Raw genomic sequence first — 22,624 nt, forward strand, 5'->3', positions numbered from 1 at the left:
AGCATGTCGATCAGAAAGGTCGGTAGGTCAGCAGTTTGAATCCCTAGTGCCGCATAATGGAGTGAGCTCCCGTTACTTGTCCCAGCTTCTGCCAACCTATCAGTTCAAAAGCACCTAAAAATACAAATAGGAAAATAGGAACCAACTTTGGTGGGAAGGTAACAGTGTTCCGTGCACCTTCGGCATTTAGTCATGCCAGCCACATGACCACGTCTTTGGACAGCGCTGACTCTTCGGCTTTGAAATGGAGATGAGCACCACCCGCTAGAGCTGGGAATGACTAGCACATATGTGTGAGGGGAATCTTTACCTTATATGCGTGCATATATGCAGAAGTTGTTTCTACATATGAATTCTAAATGTATACATCCCATAAGAAACACTTGAAATAGAATCTAGACATTCATCCATCTAGTTCATTAGTTGTCTAATGTGTTAACAACTGTCCAAGATACAGTAGGAGTTTTTCACAGTTCTGCTGACCAGGGATTAGAATTTTGTACCTGCAAAGCAGAAACACTGAATTGCAACCTCTTTCCAAGTGAGATGGACAGTCTCACTTGGAAATGCTTCCCTCAGCCTGGTTTTGATTGAATCTGGTAAAAGCTAGTTCTCTCTGCTTCACAGCTAGAATTTTTTTCCCATTGGGAAAAAGAGATTTATTTATTTTATGAGCTCAGCACCACCTGACTCCAGAATAACAGGTTGCTCATACATTATATTCATAGGATACCTTAGCTCATGATTAATCTAGTCATCATTTATTGACTTATTTATGAATAGAAGAAAAGAAGTAGTCATCAGCTTATAACCACAATTGGGATCTGTTGCTAAACAAGGCAGTTGTTAAATGAATCATGCACAATTTAAAAACCTTTCTGGCCACGGTTGTTACACAAATCACTGCAATTGTTAAATGAATCACATAGTCATTGAGCAAATTTGACTTCCCCTATTGACTTTGCTCGTCAGAAGCCAGCTGTGAAGGTTGCAAATGGCAATCATACTGCATGACCCCTAGGAGGCTGCAACTGTCATAGATACAATCCAGTTGCCGAGAACCAGAATTTTGATCATTTGACTACAGAGACATTGGGATGGTCGTGAGTTCAAGTACTGGTTGCAAGTCACTTGTTTTCTGTGTCACTAAAACTTCAATCACTAAATAAACGATTGTAAGTCGTAGGACTACCTATATCAAGCAGGGAGAAGAAGGTGTATCAGGCTCAGAATGTATTGTCCACTGCCAGTGTTTGCCTCTTCTGGCCTCATCTACTTCTTGTTTCAGCCTTCCTCACCATAAACTTAAAATTGATTACCTTCAAATGTGATAATAACCTTCCCAGCTAGCAGTACCTACATATTTGGTTGCCTGTGGTGTACAGTAAAATAATGGCTATGATCCTGTTCATATTCTTCATTGTTCCATGTGCCTCTGTCCAGATTGTAAGATGCTTAAAAAAGGATATTCTCTCTCTTGCAGTGGTATATTTGGTAAGACTATAAGAACATCCACCCAAATGTTGCCTGTAGTCTTTGAAAGTCATGGAACCCTATGCTAATACTTTTATCCCTCTGTTGACAAACAGAACTTCTCTTTATATAAACAGATTGGCTGCTAGTACTCATTTATATATATTGAGTTTTGTTAATTCTTTCTGATGTAATGTCAGCCTCAAGTAATGTCAACCTCAATCTGGATGTTCTGCAAAATGTCTAGATTTAAACTCCCAGAATTCTCCAGCCAGCATGTCCGCTGCTGAGAATTTTGGAAAATGAAGGTTTTGCAGAAGCTGTGTTTCACTATAATTTGGTCATTTTATTTATGATTAAAGCCTACTTCATAGTCAATTACCAATTGATTCCGCTTCTCACAAAGTGGTACATGTTTTTTATTATTATTATGATTATCTCTACCTTCCGTCCCCCCCTCATTTTATCCATTCCCACTGCTGTGAGTCCTCAAAATGTGAAATGGTTGGGACCATTACTGTAAAGCAGGGGTGTCAAACGTTGTCACAGTGGCATTACGTGACATATTGCGGCTACCCCCCCCCCCCAAATTCGCTAAACCTGCTGCAAAGCATAGGACAATAGACACCCCCCCTCACAGTATCCAGAAAACTATCTGGTGCTGACTTTGTAATGTCTTGGGGGACATCTCACTGGTCCTAAACCAGGGGTCAGCAACCCGTGGATCTGGAGCCACATGTGGCTCTTTCATCCCTCTGCTGCGGCTCAGTCACTCAAAATATTTTTCATAACCGCCAATGTGCGACATGTGATTTATTGAGCTTTTTGACCCCTGGTAGGTTTTGTGGCTCCCGGTCTTTTCTTTTCTGTGGGAAACGGATCCAAATGGCTCTTTGAGTGTTTAAGGTTGCCGACCCCTGTCCTAAACAGTAGGGGGAATAGAGTTGAAGCTGATGGATGGATGATGGAAATTGAAATCCAGAATTTCCAAAAATCCTTTCCCCCCAAAAGAATTTCTTTCTTTCTTTCCAAGAAATACCTTCTGAAAAAGAAGCAGAGGCAAGGTGATGCCATCCCAGTAAAAAGTCTCTTCTGTCTCCATTGCTTAGGAAGGATTGTGTTAGAGCCGAAAGAATGGGGCTTATACAGTAGTTTCACCCAGGGCCAAAATCCTCACCTTCTGTTTATTACAGGAGTGGCAAGTGAATGCCTTAAAGCAGGGGTAACTTCCCTTCTTGGGCTGACATCTGCTTTTCTTGAGGGTTGTCTGTTACAACTTACCTGTGATAATAAGGAGAAAGATAGTCGGGAACAGGGAAGAATCAGATATTAACAGATCTTCTCAACAGTTTAATTATTGAGAATTTATTTTCCCATCATTTCGTTTGTGCCAGACGTTTGAAGCAGCGATGTGTGCAAAATAAATACACATTTTGCTGCCAGAGCAAAACAATGATTACCCAGGTTAATTCAGATTTTAGCCAAGACAAATCTGAGAGAAAGGCAAATAATCTGCCATGCAGATGGGTGTCCCCTTCCATGTGGCCTGCATACCAGCCCATCTGTCAGCGTTCTTGGCATAGGTCTGTAGAGATTCACAGCCATCCAGGTCATGGTTGTCTCAAAGGTGCTTTTTTCAGGAGGCAACTGGACTTTTTGAAGACGTTTTGCTTTTCATCCAAGAAGCATCCAAGAAGTCGGCATAGTAGGGCGGCATACTTGAGAGACCGCCTCCTGCCAATCACCTCCCTACGACCAATTAGACCCCACAGATTAGGCCTCCTCCAAATACCATCTGCTAGCCAATGTCGACTGTCGATCCCTCGGGGGAGGGCCTTCTCTGTGGCTGCTCCGGCCCTCTGGAACGAGCTCCCCGTGGAGATCCGGACCCTCACGATCCTTCCGGCTTTCCACAAAGCCACTAAGACCTGGCTGTTCCGGCAGGCCTGGGGCTGATGAGTTCCTGGCCCCACTTAAACTGTTGCGACTGTTGCTTTGTTTTAACTTGCTTGGTTTTTTTTGTTTGTATTCCCCTTCTCCCCTGCTGTAAGCCGACCTGAGTCTCTCGGGAATAGGGCGGCATACAAATGGAATAAACATAAACAACAAACATAAACAAGTCAGAGCTGAAGAAGCTTCTTGGATGAGCAGCGAAAGGTCTTCAAAGAAAAAACAAGGAAGTCCAGTTGCCTCCTGAAAAAGCACCCTTGGGTTGTTCTCAGCATCTTTTCCTTAGGTTCCTTCATTTCTATCACACAGATTCAACTGTTGCTTACCCATCTGGGCTCGTCCACTCTTCCCAAACCTGCCTTCTCTGCACCACCTACACCTGTCCATTTACTCTACCTCTCGATTGCATCTTCCTTTCCCATGATACCCGCCTTCTGTCTCTGCTGTCCTCTCTGTTTTTAGGACTTTAAAGGTAAAGGTTCCCCTCGCACATATGTGCTAGTCCTTCCCGACTCTAGGAGGCGGTGCTCATCTCCGTTTCAAAGCCAAAGAGCCAGCGCTGTCCGAAAACATCTCCGTGGTCATGTGGCCGGCATGACTAAATGCCGAAGGCCCATGGAACTCTGTTACCATCCCACCAAAGTGGTCCCTATTTTTCTACTAGCATTTTTTAACTGCTAGGTTGGCAGAGGTTGGAACAAGTAACAGGAGCTCACTCCATTATGTGGTGCTAGGGATTTGAACCGCTGACCTTTCTGATCGACAAGTTCAGCATCTTATCCACTGAGCTACCACGTCCCTTTTTAGGACTTTACAACATTGTATATTTTCATGAAGTGCTATTCTGGTGATTTTATTTATCCCTTTTCTGCACAAATGCTGTGGGATCCAGCTGGTTTGAAGTAATTATTTCTTTGTCGCATAAGCTGTAATCGAAGATCTAATGAGATGTTTGATATTGAGGTTAAAACATTTTCTTTCTGGTGTGAGCAAATTGGGAGGGCGTTCCTTATTGCATTCTCACTTTAAAGTTTTCATATCAGATTGATTTGATAACAGCTATTTATAAAGTCTGGACTTTCATGGTCTTATAGGATTTAATGATCCCATCTAATTCCTTAGATGCCTTTAAGGCTGAAAATGCCTCTGGTGCAAATTGAGATGGCAGTTAATGTAATTGTAGATGCTGCCACAGGATGGCAGCTGACACATGATATTTACTACCATATATCTCATAACATAGAAATTAAAACTCCTTGTTATCAACTGCCAGTTGAGCTAATATAAGGTTCGCAGCATTAATTGATACCTTCCGTAAAGTCATTTTTAAATCAGTTTTGAGATCTGGGCTATTGTACCATCATGCCTCAATTTAGCACGAGGAAAAGGATTAAATCCACTGTTCCAGAAATAGGATAGTATGAAATCCAACAGTAATGGAGAATTTATATAAACAAATTTTAAAATATCTTGATTTTGAAATTGTCCAATTACTTAAGCCATCATACAGGCAGTCTTCAACTTACAACCATTGGTTCAGTGACCATACGAAGTTACAATGGCACTAAAAAAATGACTTCTGACTGGTTTTCACAGTTATAGCCATCACAGCATCCCCACAACTACAAGATCAAAATTAGGGTGCTTGGTAACTAGCATGAATTGCACTGTCCTGGAGTGATGCAATTTTTAACCTTCCTAGCCAGATTCTATTCTATTCTATTCATCATCTATTCATTAAATGACCAAATTTTTCATTTAACAAATGCAGTGATTCGCTTAACGACTGTGGCAAAAAGTCTATAAAATGGGGCAAAACTCACTTAACAACTTCCTTTCTTAGCAATGGAAATTCTGGGCTCAATTGCGGTCATAAGTTGAGGACTTTCTGTATACTGTACAGATATTGCAAAAGTGCCCAGGATGAAGAATTTGTGCTGCCTGAAATGAGCAGAATTTGGTGCCAGTTGAAAGGCATGCATAGTACTCACGATTTGGAAAAATGAAACCCTCATCTTGAATTGACAATTGCATCTTCTTCAAAGATAACTGGAATTAGAAAACCACATAGAAATATATGAAACACTACAGAGTTTTCAAAACGTGTCTATAAGGAATTCTATACAAAATATAAAGTACCCTGCAATTTCAATTTAAAAATTGTTTTTCCTACCTCAAGAGGTAAGATTTAATGATTCCCATCTAGCAGTATCCATAGAAACATTCTTTCAACCCTTTTATCTTAAGCCTAAATTATGTTAAATGAATTCTGATGGTCCATAAATAAATATCATTCCAATATCAATTTTTGTAAGAGCTGAAGTATATCTTAATGTGTATTATAAAGTAGTCTTGTAGTAAAAAAAAACAACATCATCTTGCTGTGAGTAGCACTTTAGTAATTGTTAACTGTCTGAATAGAAATTAGCTAAATGCAATCCAACAATAAAGAAAAAACCAATAGAACGAAAAAAGTAAAATTGGATGCGATAGAATATGATAAAACAGGAAAGAAAAACAACACGAGAAAAGAAACGTTTCATTTCCAGTTGAGATGACTGCAGCTCTCAAAATATTGTATAATATCCTTAAAAGGAGAGGAAAAAAGAGTGGAACAAAGAGAAAAAGTAGAAGAAAAATCAGAAGACATTTTGGCAATCTGTCCAGACACTGAATAATATATGGTTATAATCAAGAATCAAGCTCACATGAAGTGTTAATACCACTTTATAATGCCTTGGTAAGGCCACACTTGGGATACTGCATCCAGTTTTGGTCGCCACGAAGTAAAAAAGATGTTGAGACTCTAGAAAGTGTACAGAGAAGAGCAACAAAGATGGGCCACTGGAGGCTAAAACATATAGCAATAGCAATAGCAGTAGACTTATATACCGCTTCATAGGCCTTTCAGGTCTCTCTAAGCGGTTTACAGAGAGTCAGCATATTGCCCCCAACAATCTGGGTCCTCATTTTACCCACCTCGGAAGGATGGAAGGCTGAGTCAACCCTGAGCCGGTGAGATTTGAACCGCTGACCTGCTGATCTAGCAGTAGCCTGCAGTGCTGCATTTAACCACTGCGCCACCTTGGCTCTTTAAAGAAGAATATGAAGAATGGTTGCTGAAATTGGATATATCTAGTCTGATGAAAAGAAGAACTAGGGGAGACATGATAGCAGTGTTCCAATATCTCAGGAGCTGCCATAGAAAATAGGGAGTCAAGCTATTCTCCAAGGCACCTGACGGTAGAACAAGAAGCAATGGGTGGAAACTAATCAAGGAGAGAAGCAACCTAGAACTAAGGAGAAATTTCCTGACAGTTAGAACAATTAATCAGTGGGACAACTTGCCTCCAGAATTTGTGAATTCTCCAACACTCTAAGTTTTTAAGAAGAGATTGGATAATCATTTGTCTGAAATGGTATAGGGTTTCCTGCCTCAGCAGGGGGTTGGACTAGAAGACCTCCAAGATCCCTTCCAACTCTTCTATTCTATAAACCAAAAGTGAATCACATTAGAAAGTCCTTTTTTGAAGAAGCAATTTATGAAAGGGTTTTTTCCTTTTGAAAAATTGATGTTCCTTATATATTTGTACACTCCTTATCGCTGAAGGCTCTCAGCAGCTAAAGATCAGAAACATCATTTAAAAAAAACCCTTCATATGTAATATACACACCGGTATCATTCCAAAAACAAACTCAGGAACACTTTAAAGAATAAAGCATCTTGACATTCAAAGCACAACTTCTTGCTGAGCTAGATGGGAAAACCACATCGCAATTGATTTGATTTAAACCAAATCCACTCGGATACAGCCAAAAACTTTAATGCATTTCTGGGTCTCCGTTCATTTTAAAGACAAATAACATATTGGCCCCAGTGTTAAATATGTATTTAATGCAGCTCATCAACATTACCTCTTATTTTAAAAATACTAAAATGTTTCTATGCCTCAACAGGGACAGAATTAGGTATTGCTAACATTCCGCTGCTGTGCCTTTTATGAACATAAAAATTGCTTTGTTGGATCTCGGGGATGAAGAAATCCCAATGTTCTACTTAGTCGCTACCTTGGCCTCTGATAATTAAGATTTACCTTCTGTGAATTTACCTCTCTCTTTAAATGGGCCATCACCCAAATCTGGAGTATTTACACCTGGAAGATTTAGAGTTGACAATCTTTAGATTGTATGGAAGGCACAGAACACTTGTAATCCTGTTTGTATGAGTTCTGGTTTAGGTGCAATTTAGCGTTGGCATTTGGTCAAGCATAAAGACTAAGAAACAAGCAGAGAGATATTTTTGCTCCTTTTAATGCTGCAGCTTGATTATTTAGGGGTTCATTCAACAAGAAATTAATTGGGATAAGGTGTGTCTTAAGAGGCGCATTCCCTTCTAATGCAAGAATGGTTTTAAATAGAGGAGTCCTAAGAAAGGGGAATTTCCATCCGCGCTAATGACTGCATTTGGATTAACTCTGCAGCTCCAAGGTTGAAAATAATTACTCTCCAAATGCAGGGGAGCAGCAGCAGGAGAGAGTCACTGACTTAGTGTCTCATTTGTGGACTTCCTTAATGCATCTCCAAGCCTATGTTGTAAATGGGAAACAGATGGGTTATTTTGGATGCCTCTAGTCTTAACTACAGCATCCTAATTGTACATGTTTATCTTATATTCTTCGCTTAGCATCTATAGATCAGACAGAGAGGGTTTTCTGTCACCTTCTGCCTGGTCCTTTTTTTAACCGGATGATTGAATCTGGAATATTCTGCGTGCAACTCAAGTGTGCGTTCCACCCGTGAGTGACAATTTCTCCCTCTCAAGCCTGGCACACACTCTGTCTTCTCCTTTTGTTTGTCAGGTAGGGCTTGCTCCCTCTGATCCCTGTCGAAACCCTTTTCAGGTCACGCATGTATCCGTGCTCATCGGCATTCTTTTTCTGTGTCTCTAGGATCAACTCCAGCAGAAGATAATATGCCCTGGCCCAGTGGCTTGCCTGACAGCTGCTCCCAATGGTCTCTACATCTTGGCAGGTATTGCTGAAAGCATCTACCTCTGGGAGGTAAGGGAGTTGGTAGCATTGGCCTGGAATGCAGTCTGATTGTTTTAGCTGCTCAAGGAGAGAGCGGGCTGAAAGTTTAAGAAGCCGAAACAAGACTAGTGGAAGAATTGGACTTGATGTTCTCCCCTCTGTTAAGAGTACATTTGCTAAAGTTAAAGATCTTCAACCATACACACTGAGATCCTGGAGGTTTTCTTTAATGTAGTGACAGCAGGAACTAGGGTGCGTGCGTGTTTGTATCTGGTAACTATATATATATACACGTACGTACGTACGTACATACATACATACATACATACATATATATATATATATATAATACTGTGTTTCCCTGAAAATAAGACCTTCTTATATTTTTGTTGCCACCAAAAAAGGCACCAGGTCTTATTTTCAGGGGGATGTCTTCCACTGACTCTCCTCACTTGCACATGTTGCCCACGGCTTCCTTTTCACTGTTAGAAGCCTTCAGGAACTTCTTCTGCAACCAGCGAGGCTTTCCTGAAGGCCTCTGGATTGTCGGGGTGTGCAAGGTCTGGATGCAGCTGTCCGAAGGTAAGTAGTAGGGCAGTTTCCCCCCCCATCCCCACCCTAGCTTAATTTTTACCCATGGACCCTGGAGTGGATGGGGCCAAAATTAGGGCTTATTTTGAGGATAGGTCTTATATTGGGTGCATGTGTAAAAATCACGCTAAGGCTTACTTTTGGGGTAGGTCATATTTTCAGGGAAACTCTGTGTGTGTGTGTGTGTGTGTGTGTGTGTGTGTGTGTGTGTGTGTGTGTGTATCTCCTGCCTTCGTTATTTTTATAAATAATTCATGATGCGCACATGCCTAATAACGCCTTCCTCCTCCTATTTTCCCCAAAACAACAGCCCTCTGAAGTCTGTTGGCCTGAGAGAGTGACTGGATTTCATCATGGGTGGGACTAGAGCATCATGTTTTCTAGTCTGATGCCTTAATCTCCAGTTTGATTTTGTATTAATCTGTTTTATTTAGAACTCACTTATTTCCACTAAAGTTAGCTCCTGACTATTAACCGCTTTTGTTAACAACAAATGGATGAATCCGTAAATAACAATCCTTATAACACCATTCTTAAAACAGCCATCAAAAATGGCATGAAGTACACCCTGAAAAGTCAGCTTACAATAGTTTTTCAAAATTCATAGAATTGGGATGGGATGGGATAGAACATAGAATAGGAATAGGATAGAATAGAATAATAGGATAGAATAGGATAGAATATTCAGCTCTGGTGTATAGATTTATTTCATAATCAGTGAAGTTGATCCAGGACTGGCGTTGATGCCCCCAGTGAGGAGTATGTCACAGGAACCTGACTGCTGCATTCTGGACCTGCAGCTTCTGAATTTTTTTCAAAGACAAAAGGCAAATAGAAACTCTAACAGTAATCTATTGGAGGGAACCAGTGTAGACCAGAAAGGCCAGGTCATAGAGATCAAAAAAAGCTCAGAAATCAACTCATCCAATCTACTCGGTGCAAGATCTGCTAAAGTAGTTTGGGCAGATTAGCTACCAAGCGTTTGTTTGAAGATCTCTGGTAAAAAAGACTGTGCCACTTCGTGAAGCATCCTATTTCCCTGTGGTTTCAACTCATTAGTTATGATCTCTTGGACAGTAAAGAACAAGTGCCAGGGTTCCAAGTAAACCCACTAACGAAAGAAGACTTTGAGGCTTGAGTTTCCCCAAAAGTTCCCTTGTATTAGAGATGTCATATTGGCACATCTGGGAAAGCCCGAATCTGAAAGCTTCCAGGTTTTCCCCACCCAAAAGAAAGTCCCAAGTCTCTGCCCAGCACCCACATGTCCATCACATGGCCCAATCAGGAATTGTCCCAGCTGGAGATGCCTCATAGTCACACCACTCCAGATGAGTCAGGTAGCCTTGACTTTCTGAGAAAGGAATGTTATTTAGACTATATATCTCTCATATTTCATATAATCCCCCTTCGTATTTTCCCACAGTATTAAATGTGGCAGGCCTGAAGGTCCAATGCAAAAGATGGCTTTCAGGCCTGACAATATGCCACCTCCCTTCATCAGAAGATCGTATCCTGTAACGAGATTAATACAGAAGGTTAAAATCAAAACCTTAACCACCTCTCCCCCATTCCCCCCCCCCCCGGTGGGGGGACCCTTTGGCTTATCAGCAAGACAATGCAAGAGGGGGCATCCAGGCCTGACAACAAATCCATGCCCTTCTTCATTGAAACTCTTTTTTTAGTTTTGGAAAATTGCCGTCGTGCCCATCCTCTGTCTTCTTGTTTGCAGGATAAACACATTTGGTCTCTCTAGCCATTCTTTGCAGGACTTAATTTCCAGTCCCCTTGCTGTCTCTGAACGTCTTCCACTTTGCCAATGACTGCAGTGCGCCGTTGAACTGGAGTGATGGTGTTATGTGGGATCTGAATATAGCAAAGCAGAGTAGGGCAATTATTTTTCGCAATCATCAGGATTGTGTATTCCTGGTGCTACTTTCCAACATCGTGTTTTCTTTTTTAGCAGCCGTTTCATTTTGTTGGCTCGTGTTCAACTTGTGATCTTTTAGAAAGCCTAGTTCTTTTTCACATACAGTACAGCCAAATCCCTTCCCATCCAACAGCCTTCCTTTTTTCTTGCCAAATTCAAGACTTTGCGTTTCTCCCTGTTAAATTTCATCGTATTGATTTCAACCCACTGCTAAAGTCTAATCCTTTTTTAATCTTCTCTTTCTTTCTTAAAGTATAAGCAAGTCCCTTAATTTAGTGTCATCTGCAGATGATCAGTCCCTCAACTCTTTTAATCGAATCTCTCTATATAAAAGTGAAAACCACTCATGCTGCATCACGAAATCTCCAGAACCGTAAAGCCTACAAACTTGAAATGTGGCACGTATTTTCCTCTTGGCTTCTAGGTGCTCGCTTAGAAAGGATTTTTTCAAAATGACTATCACAGCATTAGTATTTCTTATATTATTATTATTATTATTAACACGCTCTGATGCTAAGGAGTTAGACGTTCTACTCTACTTTTGCTCCATTTTACAACCTTTCTTGCCACAGTTGTTAAGGGAATCACTACAGTTAAGGTAGAAACACTTAGGTTAATAAGTGAATCTAGCTTTCCTGTTGATTTTGCTTGACAGAAGGTCCCGGTTTGGCCCAGATCTGGCAAGCCAGTAGTGGTGGCGGCAGGAAGCTCTGTCTACCCGCCCGGATGCTTCTGCGCATGTGCGGAAGCGTCACCAGCGCATGCTCACGCATGAGCAAACTGGTAGTAAAAAAATTATAAACCCACCACTGGCCCAAACACATTACACCAATACCAAATGGTTTTGCCTTTGGTAACCAAGCACAGTCTTCTGAACTGGCCTGGAAGACCACCATGGTTTGTTGCTCAGTAATCTCCCCCCCCCCCTTTAAATGGAGCTACAAATGCCATTTCTCCTCTCCCCCCCCCCACTCTTTATAACGATTTTATTTTACTTAATACATCTCAGCATGGTTCACTGCTCTTCCCCAGTCTCTCTTCTCTCTGGATTTGCTCTCTGCAAACGTAAAGCTGCTGTGCTTTTTGGCTCTGTACTCCTTAACATCCTGGAGAAATATGAAATCAGGTTTTATTTGAGTCGGAGGATTTGAAAATTTGTGTAGAATGTGGGGTGTTATTTTTAAGATCCATGAATTGGGAAGTACATTAAAATCCATCTAATCAACTCCCTAATCCCTAATTGAGTGCAACAGCTGCAAATATAGTGGGTCCCAAAAAGAGAGTAGTTAAGTAAAAAAGAGACCATCACCTCTGGAAGCAATCTACTCTGCTGTTAGAAAAATCAAGATCCAGTCAAAAGATTGGCATGTGGAATTCCATGTTCTATCCCTGGAACTTTCTGGAACACTATCCAAGGCTTCCTGTTTTGGAAGAGTCACTTCCAAAGAAAATGATGGATCTTATTATCCCTGGAATGATCAAATTGGCACATTCCCAGAGTAAAATGAGGGAGACCCAAACTATATACCGTAACTAATGAAGATGTTCTTCTAGTTTATTTAAAATCTATTCATGATCTGGAACTGCTTTACGCCTTCAGATGCTGGAGCTGCTAATATGCTTTTAACCGTCTCTGAAGCTTCTTGTGGGGATAGCACTGTTGACACGACACCATGTTAATTTCTGTAAAACGGAGTCTGGAAGAGTGGTGTATAGGATTGCTAATGAATGGCCTTCCCTGCTAATTCTAGATGGCCCCTTAGTGTTTGGAGGGGCTCCAGGAAATAAAACTGCAAATTGTTGTTGCTAAGCTTTCCCCTATTTTATGACCCTTTTTGACCCAGTTGTTAAGCAAATTGCTGCAGTTATAGTAATTATGCAAATCTGATTTTTTTCCCCATTGGCTTTGCTTGTCAGAGGCCATCTGGAAAGGATTTAAATGGCAGTCACATGACCTCAGGACATTGTAAACTGTCATAAGTACATGCCAGTTGTCAAGTATCCCTGAATTTTGATCACATGACCCATGGGGATGCTGCAATGGTCATAAATGTGAAAAACCATCATTTTTTCAGTGCTGTTGTAACTTTGAACGGTCACTAAACAAATGGTTCTAAGTCGAGAACTCCCTGTACAACTCTGCATTGTGCAGTAACACTAATTACTAGAGTCGCCTCTAGGTGGAATGGGGGGCATACAAACCAGATAGATAGGTACGGTAGGTATTTAGGTAAGTAGATATTTTATAGCATCTAGCTCCAAACTCTTTGGTTCCTTATTTAGTGGACAAGTTTACTACAACATCTATAGAATTCTTCCAAAGGGACACAAAGATTATTCAGAAATCTTTCCAAGAAATAACTGATGTAGGAATTGCATAGCTCCTTTATTTATAGCACAGGTGTCAAACTCACTGCGTCATATTTTGCGACGTTTTCCCCATTCACGGAGCTGGGGTGGGCGTGGCCTGCATGTAACAGTTTGATACCCCTGATCTATAGGAAGGAAGTGTCATTTACAGCTCAGTCATGGAACTAATAGATAACATATTGAACAGAACAGAATTACATTGTTGGAAGGGACCTTGTAGGTCTTCTAGGCCAGCAGTCACCAACTGGTGGTCCATGAGAAAGTTTTGGTGGTCCGCAGAAAAATTATTTGCATTTTGTATATTGCACTAAATCAGAGGTCCTGAAACTACGGATAAGTGCAATGAACATTTGTGTTGCTGCAGAGGGTCTCGCTCTTTGGGGTCTTTTTGTGCGGGTCAGAGGGGGAAACAAATTCCGACTTGGGGTCTCCTTCAGCCCCCTGGTGCGGGGCTTTGGGCGAAGTCTGGAGGGAAGCGCCGGTGATGACAAAGAGCCGGAGGGCCTCATTCCAGTGGGACTGCATCATGGTCTGGAACTGGCTGATCATCTCAGCCCACTGAGCATCCTGGCCTTGCATTCCCGCAGGTCTTCCCTCTGCTTGCAAAGCCTATGCTCAGTGAGGTGCTTCTGCTGAGCCTCCTTCTCCGTCAGATCCAATTTGAACAGCTAGCTGTTTTGCCAACTCTTTCTCATGGTGGCTGCTTAGCTCCAACAACTGCTTCCTGTTGGGGCCCTAAGGAGCCCGGGTGGGCAGACGAGGAGTGGCTGGGAGGGTAAGGGTAAGTAGAGGCTGGTGAGGTGCCCCTTGTCGTGAGTGACATTGAGTTGGCCATGCCCACACAGTCATATGACCACCTAGCCATGCCCACCCAGCCAGTCATTAGGCAGATCATATTAGTAGTCCCCGGATTTAACATTATTAATTTAGTGGTCCCTGATTAACAGGTGAGCCCCATTCTAGGCCAAGGCCCTGCTCAGGTAGGAAACCCTATACCATTTCAGACAAATAATTGTCAGGAGAAGAGAAGAGAAGATAGAGCTCAAAATCATCAAGAATTCCAGCCTCTTAAAACTTCCAGGAATGGAGAATCGACAGCCTTTGCTAAAGGGATTGTTCCATTGTTGTGAAGAATCTGCCATCAAGAAGTTTTCCCCTGACATAAGCAGAAAGATCCTGCGAATGCCAAGTGTGCTGGTCTCTCTATAAAAATTGCACTTACTCGCTCCACGTTTGGTGGACAAGTTGAGGTGGGAGACAGTGCCACTTTCATGCTATTTGTGAGGTGTGCGGTCTTGAAAAGATTGCTGGTTGATCCACTTCTCAAAAGGCCTGCCCTAGAGATTTCAGCATGAGGCAAGCGTCAACTTCTCTTCAGCTTCCCCTGTTTTTTGGGAAAAGTGTTGAGAAAGCGAAGGCGTGACAACCACAAAGGGACTTTGAAAGGCCCCGCTTCTCTTTTAAGAAGACACGATAAGAAGCGATGTGGGGTTTTTTTCTCCCTCTCTTCATGCTGGAGAGTTGCTATCAGATCAGTAGATAATCCTTGGCACGTGACAGCTCCTTATATTATCCTCATATTTTTCTACCCCATAAATTTAATGCCACATTTTATTACCCCATTCAAGATTCTGTTCCACTTGGCTACATATTCCTTCTTTGCTTCACGGACTGTTTTTTGAAAGGCATTTTTCCATTCTTTTCTCTCTCTCTCTCTCTCTCTCTTTTTTAAATATCTGGATGCTGGGTGGGCAAGAGAGGATGAATAATTTAAATGCAAAGTCTTCCCAGGATTGCAGATGTCTTCTTTTTCATTGTTTTTTTTTTTCATTTTTTTTTGTCTGCACCAAATAATGCTCTCTCTTCTACAGCCTCTCACCCAGGGTTAATTAGAATACCACAGCCTTCCATCCGCTGTGAAAAGAGTGCAAATGTTATTTTTATAACAGCAATATTTAGAGTGCTTTCAAATTCAGATCCGTCCTGGGTGAACAATAGGTAATGAAAACGTTGCCATGCTTCCTTTCAACCTCTTTGAGCATGTTGTGATTGAATACCTCAAGTATGTTCTAATTGGGGAAGAAATTGGGGAGTGGCCATCCTCCGAGGCTCTCTGTGTTTGCTCTTCCTCCTGTTACACCTCAAACTTTTAGAATTAAGACACTATATCCCTTGCTTTGTTAGCACAATGATAGCTAGTCCTTGACTTACAACTTGCAATTGAGCCCAAAATTTCTGGCCTCAAGCACAAAGTTGTTCAGGCTAAGCAAGACAGTTGTTAAGTGTAGTTTTACCCCATTTTACAATTTTTTAACCACAATTATTAAGCGAATCATTGCAGGTGTTAAGTTAGTAACACAGTCATTAAGGTACTAACATAGTTGTTCAGTGAATCTGGCCTCCCCATTGAGTTTGCTTGTCAGAAGGTCACAAAAGGTGATCACATGACTCTGGGACACTGCAACGGCCACAAACACATGTCAGTTGCCCAGTGTCCAAATTTGGGTCAGGTAACTATGAGAACGCTGCAACGGTCATCAGTGTGAAAAACAGTCATAAGAAAAACAGTTATAACAGTCATATGTCATAAGACACTTTTTTCAGTGCTATTGGTCACTAAATGAATGGTTGTAAGTCGAGGGCTACCTGTACTACAAGACTTGTGGTTAACATCCCTGTAATGTCCACTTCAAACTACCAGCTATATTTTATTAAATGTATATGCCATTCATCTCACTGTCAGAGACAAAGACATCACCCTGCCAACAAAAGTGTGTCTAGTCAAGGCTGTGGTTTTCCCAGTTGCAATGGATGGCTGTGAAAGTTGGACCGTAAGAAAGGCTGAGCAACAGAGAATGGAGGCCTTTGAACTATGGTGCTGGAGAAGACTCCTGCGAGTCCCTTGGACTGCATGGCGATCCAACCGGTCAGTCCTAGAGGAGATCAACCCTGACTGCTCTTTAGAAGGCCAGATCCTGAAGAAGAAACTCAAAGACTTTGACCACCTAATGAGAAGGGAGGACTCCCTGGAGAAGAGCCTCATGCTGGGAACGATGGAGGGCAAAAGAAGAAGGGGACGACAGAGAATGAGGTGGTTGGATGGAGTCACCGAAGCAGTAGGCATGAGTTTAAATGGACTCCAGAGGATGGTAGAGGACAGGAAGGCCTGGAGGAACGTTGTCCATGGGGTCGTGATGGGTCAGACACAATTTCGCAACTAACAACAACAGCTCACTGTCAAGCAAATTCTGGGTGGCTTACAACAGTATAAAAATACAATATAGAAACAATTAGAACACGAAAAGCCTTCAGCATTAAGAATTAAAACATTTAAAATGAACTAAGGCTAGATAAAAGAGGCCAATACAAAAACAGAATGGAATTGGAATCTTGTAATCTATTAACCACCTCCAAAGGGGGATGCTTCCATTAGGCCAGGTTTTTGGGCCCTTTCGGAAGGCCAAGCAGGTGGCGGGGGGGCAGATCTCACCTCGAGGGGCACAAAGTTTCATGCAGCCACGGCAGAAGAGACAAAGGCCACTCTTTTGAAGAAAGCAAAGTTTGACTCAGCCTTCCATCCTTCTGAGGTTGATACAATGAGGACCCAGAATGTTGGGGGCAATATGTTGACTCTGTAAACTGCTTAGAGAGGGTTGTAAAGCACTATGAAGCTGTATATAAGTCTAAGTGCTATTGCTAATTTGGACAGGGAGGACCACTGGTATGAAAGAGGCGTGCGTCAAAGAGGCCGTCTATGTCAAAATTGAGCAGCCATCTCAACAAGAAGGGGAGGAATACATCATCATCTATCTCCAATCTGCAACACAGTCCTTTCAGCAGTTCCAAGAACTATTTGCACTACTCAGCTGACCCAGAGGACATAGATAAACCTCCAAGTGGCCTCAAGGACTCTTTAAAAGAATAGAAATGACCAGCTGTCTGCAAGGAGTATAAATCCTTCCATTCCCCCACCATCCAGTCAGAACTGAGGAAGCTTCTTAGATGAGAAGCAAAATGTCTTCAAAGAAAAAAACCCAGAAAGTCCAGTTGCCACTTGAAAAAGCATCCTTGAGACCACCATGACCTTGATGACTGAGAGTCTCCATAGCCATGGCAGAAAAGGCTCTTCTGGACTCTGCCAACCAAATTATTTTGGCTGGTAGGGTCCAAAATACACCTCTTCTGCCAGAGTGGGTGGGGCAGACTAATCCCATTGGGGCGAGACCGATCCTTATGCCATAAAAGGGAAAAACCAACACCTTAAATTGGACCTGGAAGCAAACCAGCAACCAGGGTAGTTTATTGACTTAATCATAACTTACTATCTGGCACAATCCACTCGATTCCAAAACCAGAACAAAACAAAGCATTTATTTATTTAAAGCATTTTTGTTTGTATTCTGTACTCTGCCTGCAATGGCTCTCAGAGCATCTTATGCAAGATTGACACCACTTAGGATAGTTTGTTTCCTTTTGTTTGTCTACGAAGCATTTTTGTGTTCTGCGGGCTAATCAAGAAGAGAGGCAACTTAGAACCAAGGAGAAATTTCCTGCTAGTGTAACAATTAACAATTAATTTACCACTTGCCTCCAGAAGTCGTAAATGTTCCAGCACTGGAATTTCTAAAGAAGAGATTGGACAACCATTTGTCTGAAATGGTATAGGTTTTCCTGCCTGAGCAGGGGGTTGGACTAGAAGACCTCCAAGGTTCCTTCCAACTCTGTTGTTCTATTCTAAGGAGGGAGATGGAGTTAAACAGGTTTCTTTTCCCTGGCTTCAGACTTTATATCAGCCTATATGGAGGTGTTCCTTTGCGAAGATTAGCTGTCCCGTGATTCTTTGTTGCCATGCAACACCCCGGTTCATGTTTTAAGGAAGCCTGCAAACAAGGTGCAGAATAATGCCCTTTGTACCATTCTTTGACAGCTCTCTCTCTGACAAGGTCGTCTCTTTTGTTGTCTTCAGAGCTTTAGAAGAATCCCATCCATCCTATACCAGATGCATCAGAGAGAGAGGGAGAGGAGGTGGTCCCACTCTACCAACCTTCCCACTTTTTTGCAACTGAGACAAGACTTTCCCACTTTCCTTTAGCAAAACTCAGGCTATTGTGTTTTTCCTTTAGAACATAGAATCATAGTCCTGATCAGTGGTGGGTTTCAAATAATTGAACAACCGGTTCTCTGTCCTAATGACCAGCTGGGTAGGTGGGGCTTGGTGGTCATGTGTTTGTGTGGGTGTGGCCAACTCAACGTCACTCAGGTCGATGGGCGCTTCGCCTTAGCTGTTACAATGCAATAAGGGTTAACCAGAGAGGCAGTTTCTGTAAGCAGGGCAATAAAGATTAGGCTAGAAACAACACCAGAATGTTTCCTTCCTGTCTTCCTTATAGGATTAGCCCTGTAAAGTGGGGAAAAAAACAAAATGAGATTTCTTCCAACAACCGGTTCTCCCAACTGCTTAGAAAGTTAACAACCGGTTCTCCCGAATAGGTGCAAACTGGCTGAATCCCACCACTGGTCCTGATAAAGGAGAATATTTGCAGCTCAGGGTTGAAATGAGGGATCCTTGGTGCTCTCTGAGCTTATTTGTTTTCTTGCAGATGTTTCATTACCCAAACGAGTTAACATGATGGTGTTACCTCATTTGGGTGGTAATGAAACATCTGCAAGAAAACAATCAAGCTCAGAGAGCACCAAGGACCCCTCACAGCTTGCCTTTGGAAGTTGTGGGAGCTTCATCCCTGGAGGCTCTCAATAAGAGATTGGGCTGCCATTGGTCAGAAATGGTGGGGGGGGGGTTGGACTAGATGACCTACAAGGTCCCTTTTAAACTCTGGTAATCTGTAATTGTAGGGTTGGAAGGGATCTCCGAGGTCTTCTAGTCCAACCCCCTGCTTTCTTTACTTGCTTCCATATGGCTGCATCAGAAGGAGCCTGCCTCTCCTTACTCTTTAGCTGGAAGCAGTTGCGATCATTAAATTCTGGAATAGGTGGAAACCTGGAAACTATTGTTGGACGGTGGAAGGCTATAGCTCAGTGATGGCAAACCTTTTCGGCACCGAATACCCCAAACTGGACCGTGCGGGTGCGCACAAGCCCCGGAAACTTGAAGACCAGGTACATGCGCATGCTGGCCAGCTGGTGTTCGCACATACTGGAGCACAGGAAACCCGAAGACCAGGTGGCCGCCACATGCATGCGCACCAGCCAGCTAGTCCAGGTTTCCGGGCCTCTGGCGCATACAAAGATCAGCTGTCCAGTGCACAGCGAAAACCAGAAGAACAGCTGGTGACGGTGCGTGCTCCCATAGAGAGGGCTCTGCGTGCCACCTCTGACATGCGTGCCATGGATTCGCCATCACGGCTATAGGTCTACCACCTCATCTTCTGAAAGGTTCATAGAAGGCAGTGTCTCCAGAACACTGCTGTAGCCAGAGGCATTAGATGATTTTCTCTTGGCTCTAAATTGTTAGTCATTGTTTTAAGCTGAGCCACTTGAAGTGATTTCTACCTGGAAGGAAGCTGCTGAGATAAAAAAAAGTAGCAGGTGGCAAGATCACTCTCATTAATTTCCCTATTGCCACATTGTCTTTATGGCTGTGATTCCTTGAATTAATCGTTAGCACAATCCGTGGATTGCAAAGAATAAGAGTTTGCAGTCAGAATATTATGATTCTTTGTTCAAAGTAGCCCGTCAGTCAAAAAAAAAAAGGATTTGTCTGCAGCTATAACAGAACCAGAGTTAAACCTCATTAGCATTCGAGTGGCCTGATTTTGGAAAGGAAAAGAGTTGTAAGAGTTCAAAAGCTTCTCTTTTTTTCTGTGTGGATATGGTTGTACATGAGTTAACCTTTCCAGTCGGATCAGGATGTTGGTTAGCACTCGTAATACAAAGTACAGCGATCCTCGGGAATTTATCGGAGGTTCTTAAATGAAAAACTCAGCCATGAGAATGAGCTTGCTGTCCATCATCTTGTTGTTCCTTTGCAGGTCACAACAGGTCTCAGGCAAATAAATCAATCCACAAATAGTTTCATCCCTATAACAGCAATCTCACTATTTGAAGAGATAAAATTTGGAGAAAAGACTATATATAATACCGGCCCTCAAACTGACCTTCCCACAAAAGTAAATCAGTGTCGAAAGTTCCTGAAAAGCCAATGACTATACAGTGCTGTATTGCAGATTAATATGTAATGCAGCAGACACTGATCATGTTGGATAGCTACAGCTTTCCACTCAATTTACCCAAACGGGGCCTGAAAACAAGTTTCCTTGTGTTTAATTTGTTATTTAACAAAAATAATAAACAAGTGTTTGGATTTTTCAGATTTTTTGTCGGGCTCCATGTAAAATGGGACAGTAAAGGGTTTCAGTGATATCCCCAGGGACTGTCAAAGCTGCTGTGACTGTCTCCTGTCATGCAAGGATCCTCTCTTGCAAAGTAGGTCGGAGAGATGACATCCACACAGCTACTTCCAAATCTGACCACGATCATTTGATGGCCTGTTAAATCAACCAGGGGTAAAATGCTACGGTTCTCTCGGGCTGGTTCGCCCAAACCGGTAGTAAAAAATGCTTTTAAAAAGTTTTTTAAAAGTTCCAATGATCAGCCGTGCAACAATCAGCCATGCCGCGTGATCGGCAGAACTTTTAAAAAACTTTTTAAAGCATTTTTAAACTACTGGTTCTCTTGAACCAGTAGTAAAAAAAAATGCTTTAAAAAGTTTAAAAATACCAACGACCAGCTATGCGACAATACGCTGTGTCGCACAATTTATATCCTGCTTTCTAATGAATCTAAATCACACGACACAGCTGTTTCCCCCCCCCTCATGGTTCTACTTACCTTTGCAAACTCAGAAAAGGCTTCTTAGCATCTGCAGCGCACCTCCTCGTGGAAGCAAATCGGTAGCAGACTTAAGAGCATTTCACTCCTGCAATTGACCCTATTAGGTACATGGTTACAATGAGTTTTGTTGCTTTCTGTAACTGCACGCTTGTTCATGCTAGGCAACCTGTGAGCCGCTGTGTTGTGGCCCGAAGGCTGCCAGTAGAGCTAGCAGCAGAGTCAGAGGAGGATGGGGTGGAGGGAGAACCTGGGGCAGCTTCAGAGCTGGGGCCTTCCGTCCTCCCCCAGGTAGAGAGGCAGTGTCAGCACCTCTCCATTAAATAATTAGGAAAGAAAGACCACGAGACTCCATGTGTGGAAATCAAGTGTACTTTTACTAATTAAAAATGATTAAAGGCATAGCGAAGCGAAATCTGAATATTTAGGCGCGAAAGCGATTGATATATAGAATAGCCCATTCCCCACCCCTTGGCATCACAGTTACAGTCCAATCATAATTCACCCAAGTGTCAGGTGCAAGATAACTTCAAAAGGCATCACGAAGATGGAATGTCGGTGCCGTTAGTCCTGGCGGGAAACTCCCACGCATGCGTAGTCCGATCAACCGGTGAACTCCAGAACCTTCCTCCAGCACAATGAGTAACCCCTCCCAAATACCATGCCCTCCCTCCCTGTTTCATGGCAGCTGAAGCAACAGCAAAGCAGAGGCTGACAGGCAGCTTTCTTCGGGGCCTGAGCTAAATGAGGGGGAGGAATAGATGGGGCCCATCCCAGATGGTATGTGCAGAGGGAAAAGGAGAGGAGAGCAAAGGAGAATAATCAGCTGGCTCTCAGGGAAAAGCAGACATGGACACTAGCCGGCCTCTCCCTGGCTGGGAAATAAATAGGGGTTTGGGAGTGGCCAGTTGTCATAGACAACCATTTGTTTTCTAGTATACAGCAAACTTGGATTCCTTGGCCAGAACTAGGTTTGTTAGGACTGTTTGGTTTTTGTATATCCACATGAATAAAAGACTGTTGCTGCCTGCCCTGTTTTGAAAAAGGGGTTGTTTTACTTGCCGAGTAAGCCGCTTACTCACAGTGGCTCAGTGGCTAAGACGCTGAGCTTGTCAATCAGAAAGGTTGGCAGTTTGGCGGTTCGAATCCCTAGTGCCGGGTAACGGAGTGAGCTCCTGTTACTTGTCCCAACTTCTGCCAACTTAGCAGTTCAAAAGCATGTAACAGTGCAAGTAGAAAAATAGGAACCATCTTTGGTGGGAAGGTAAAATAGCGTTCCGTGTGCCTTCGGCGTTTAGTCATGCTGGCCACATGACCATGGAGACGTCTTTGGACAGCGTGGCTCTTCGGCTTTGAAACGGAGATGAGCACCGCCCCCTAGAGTCAGGAACAACTAGCACATATGTGCAAGGGGAACCATTACCTTTACCTTTAA

General features: G+C 42.6%; 1 protein-coding gene across 1 annotated transcript in view; it reads left to right on the forward strand.

The window, feature by feature from the left end:
• The window catches only part of WDR18 (WD repeat domain 18), a 75,092-nt gene that overhangs the window by 3,670 nt on the left and 48,798 nt on the right, over window positions 1-22,624 (forward strand). The window contains exon 2 of the mRNA XM_087703156.1: window positions 8,373-8,483. Within this exon, the coding sequence (XP_087559282.1) occupies window positions 8,373-8,483 (111 nt within the window). The remainder of the gene's footprint in view (window positions 1-8,372; window positions 8,484-22,624) is intronic.

Source organism: Thamnophis sirtalis, unplaced genomic scaffold, assembly GCF_051295495.1.
Source record: "Thamnophis sirtalis isolate CommonGarterSnake01/CBP01778 unplaced genomic scaffold, rThaSir2_p1.2 scaffold_1, whole genome shotgun sequence".
In the NCBI taxonomy this organism is placed as follows: domain Eukaryota; kingdom Metazoa; phylum Chordata; class Lepidosauria; order Squamata; family Natricidae; genus Thamnophis; species Thamnophis sirtalis.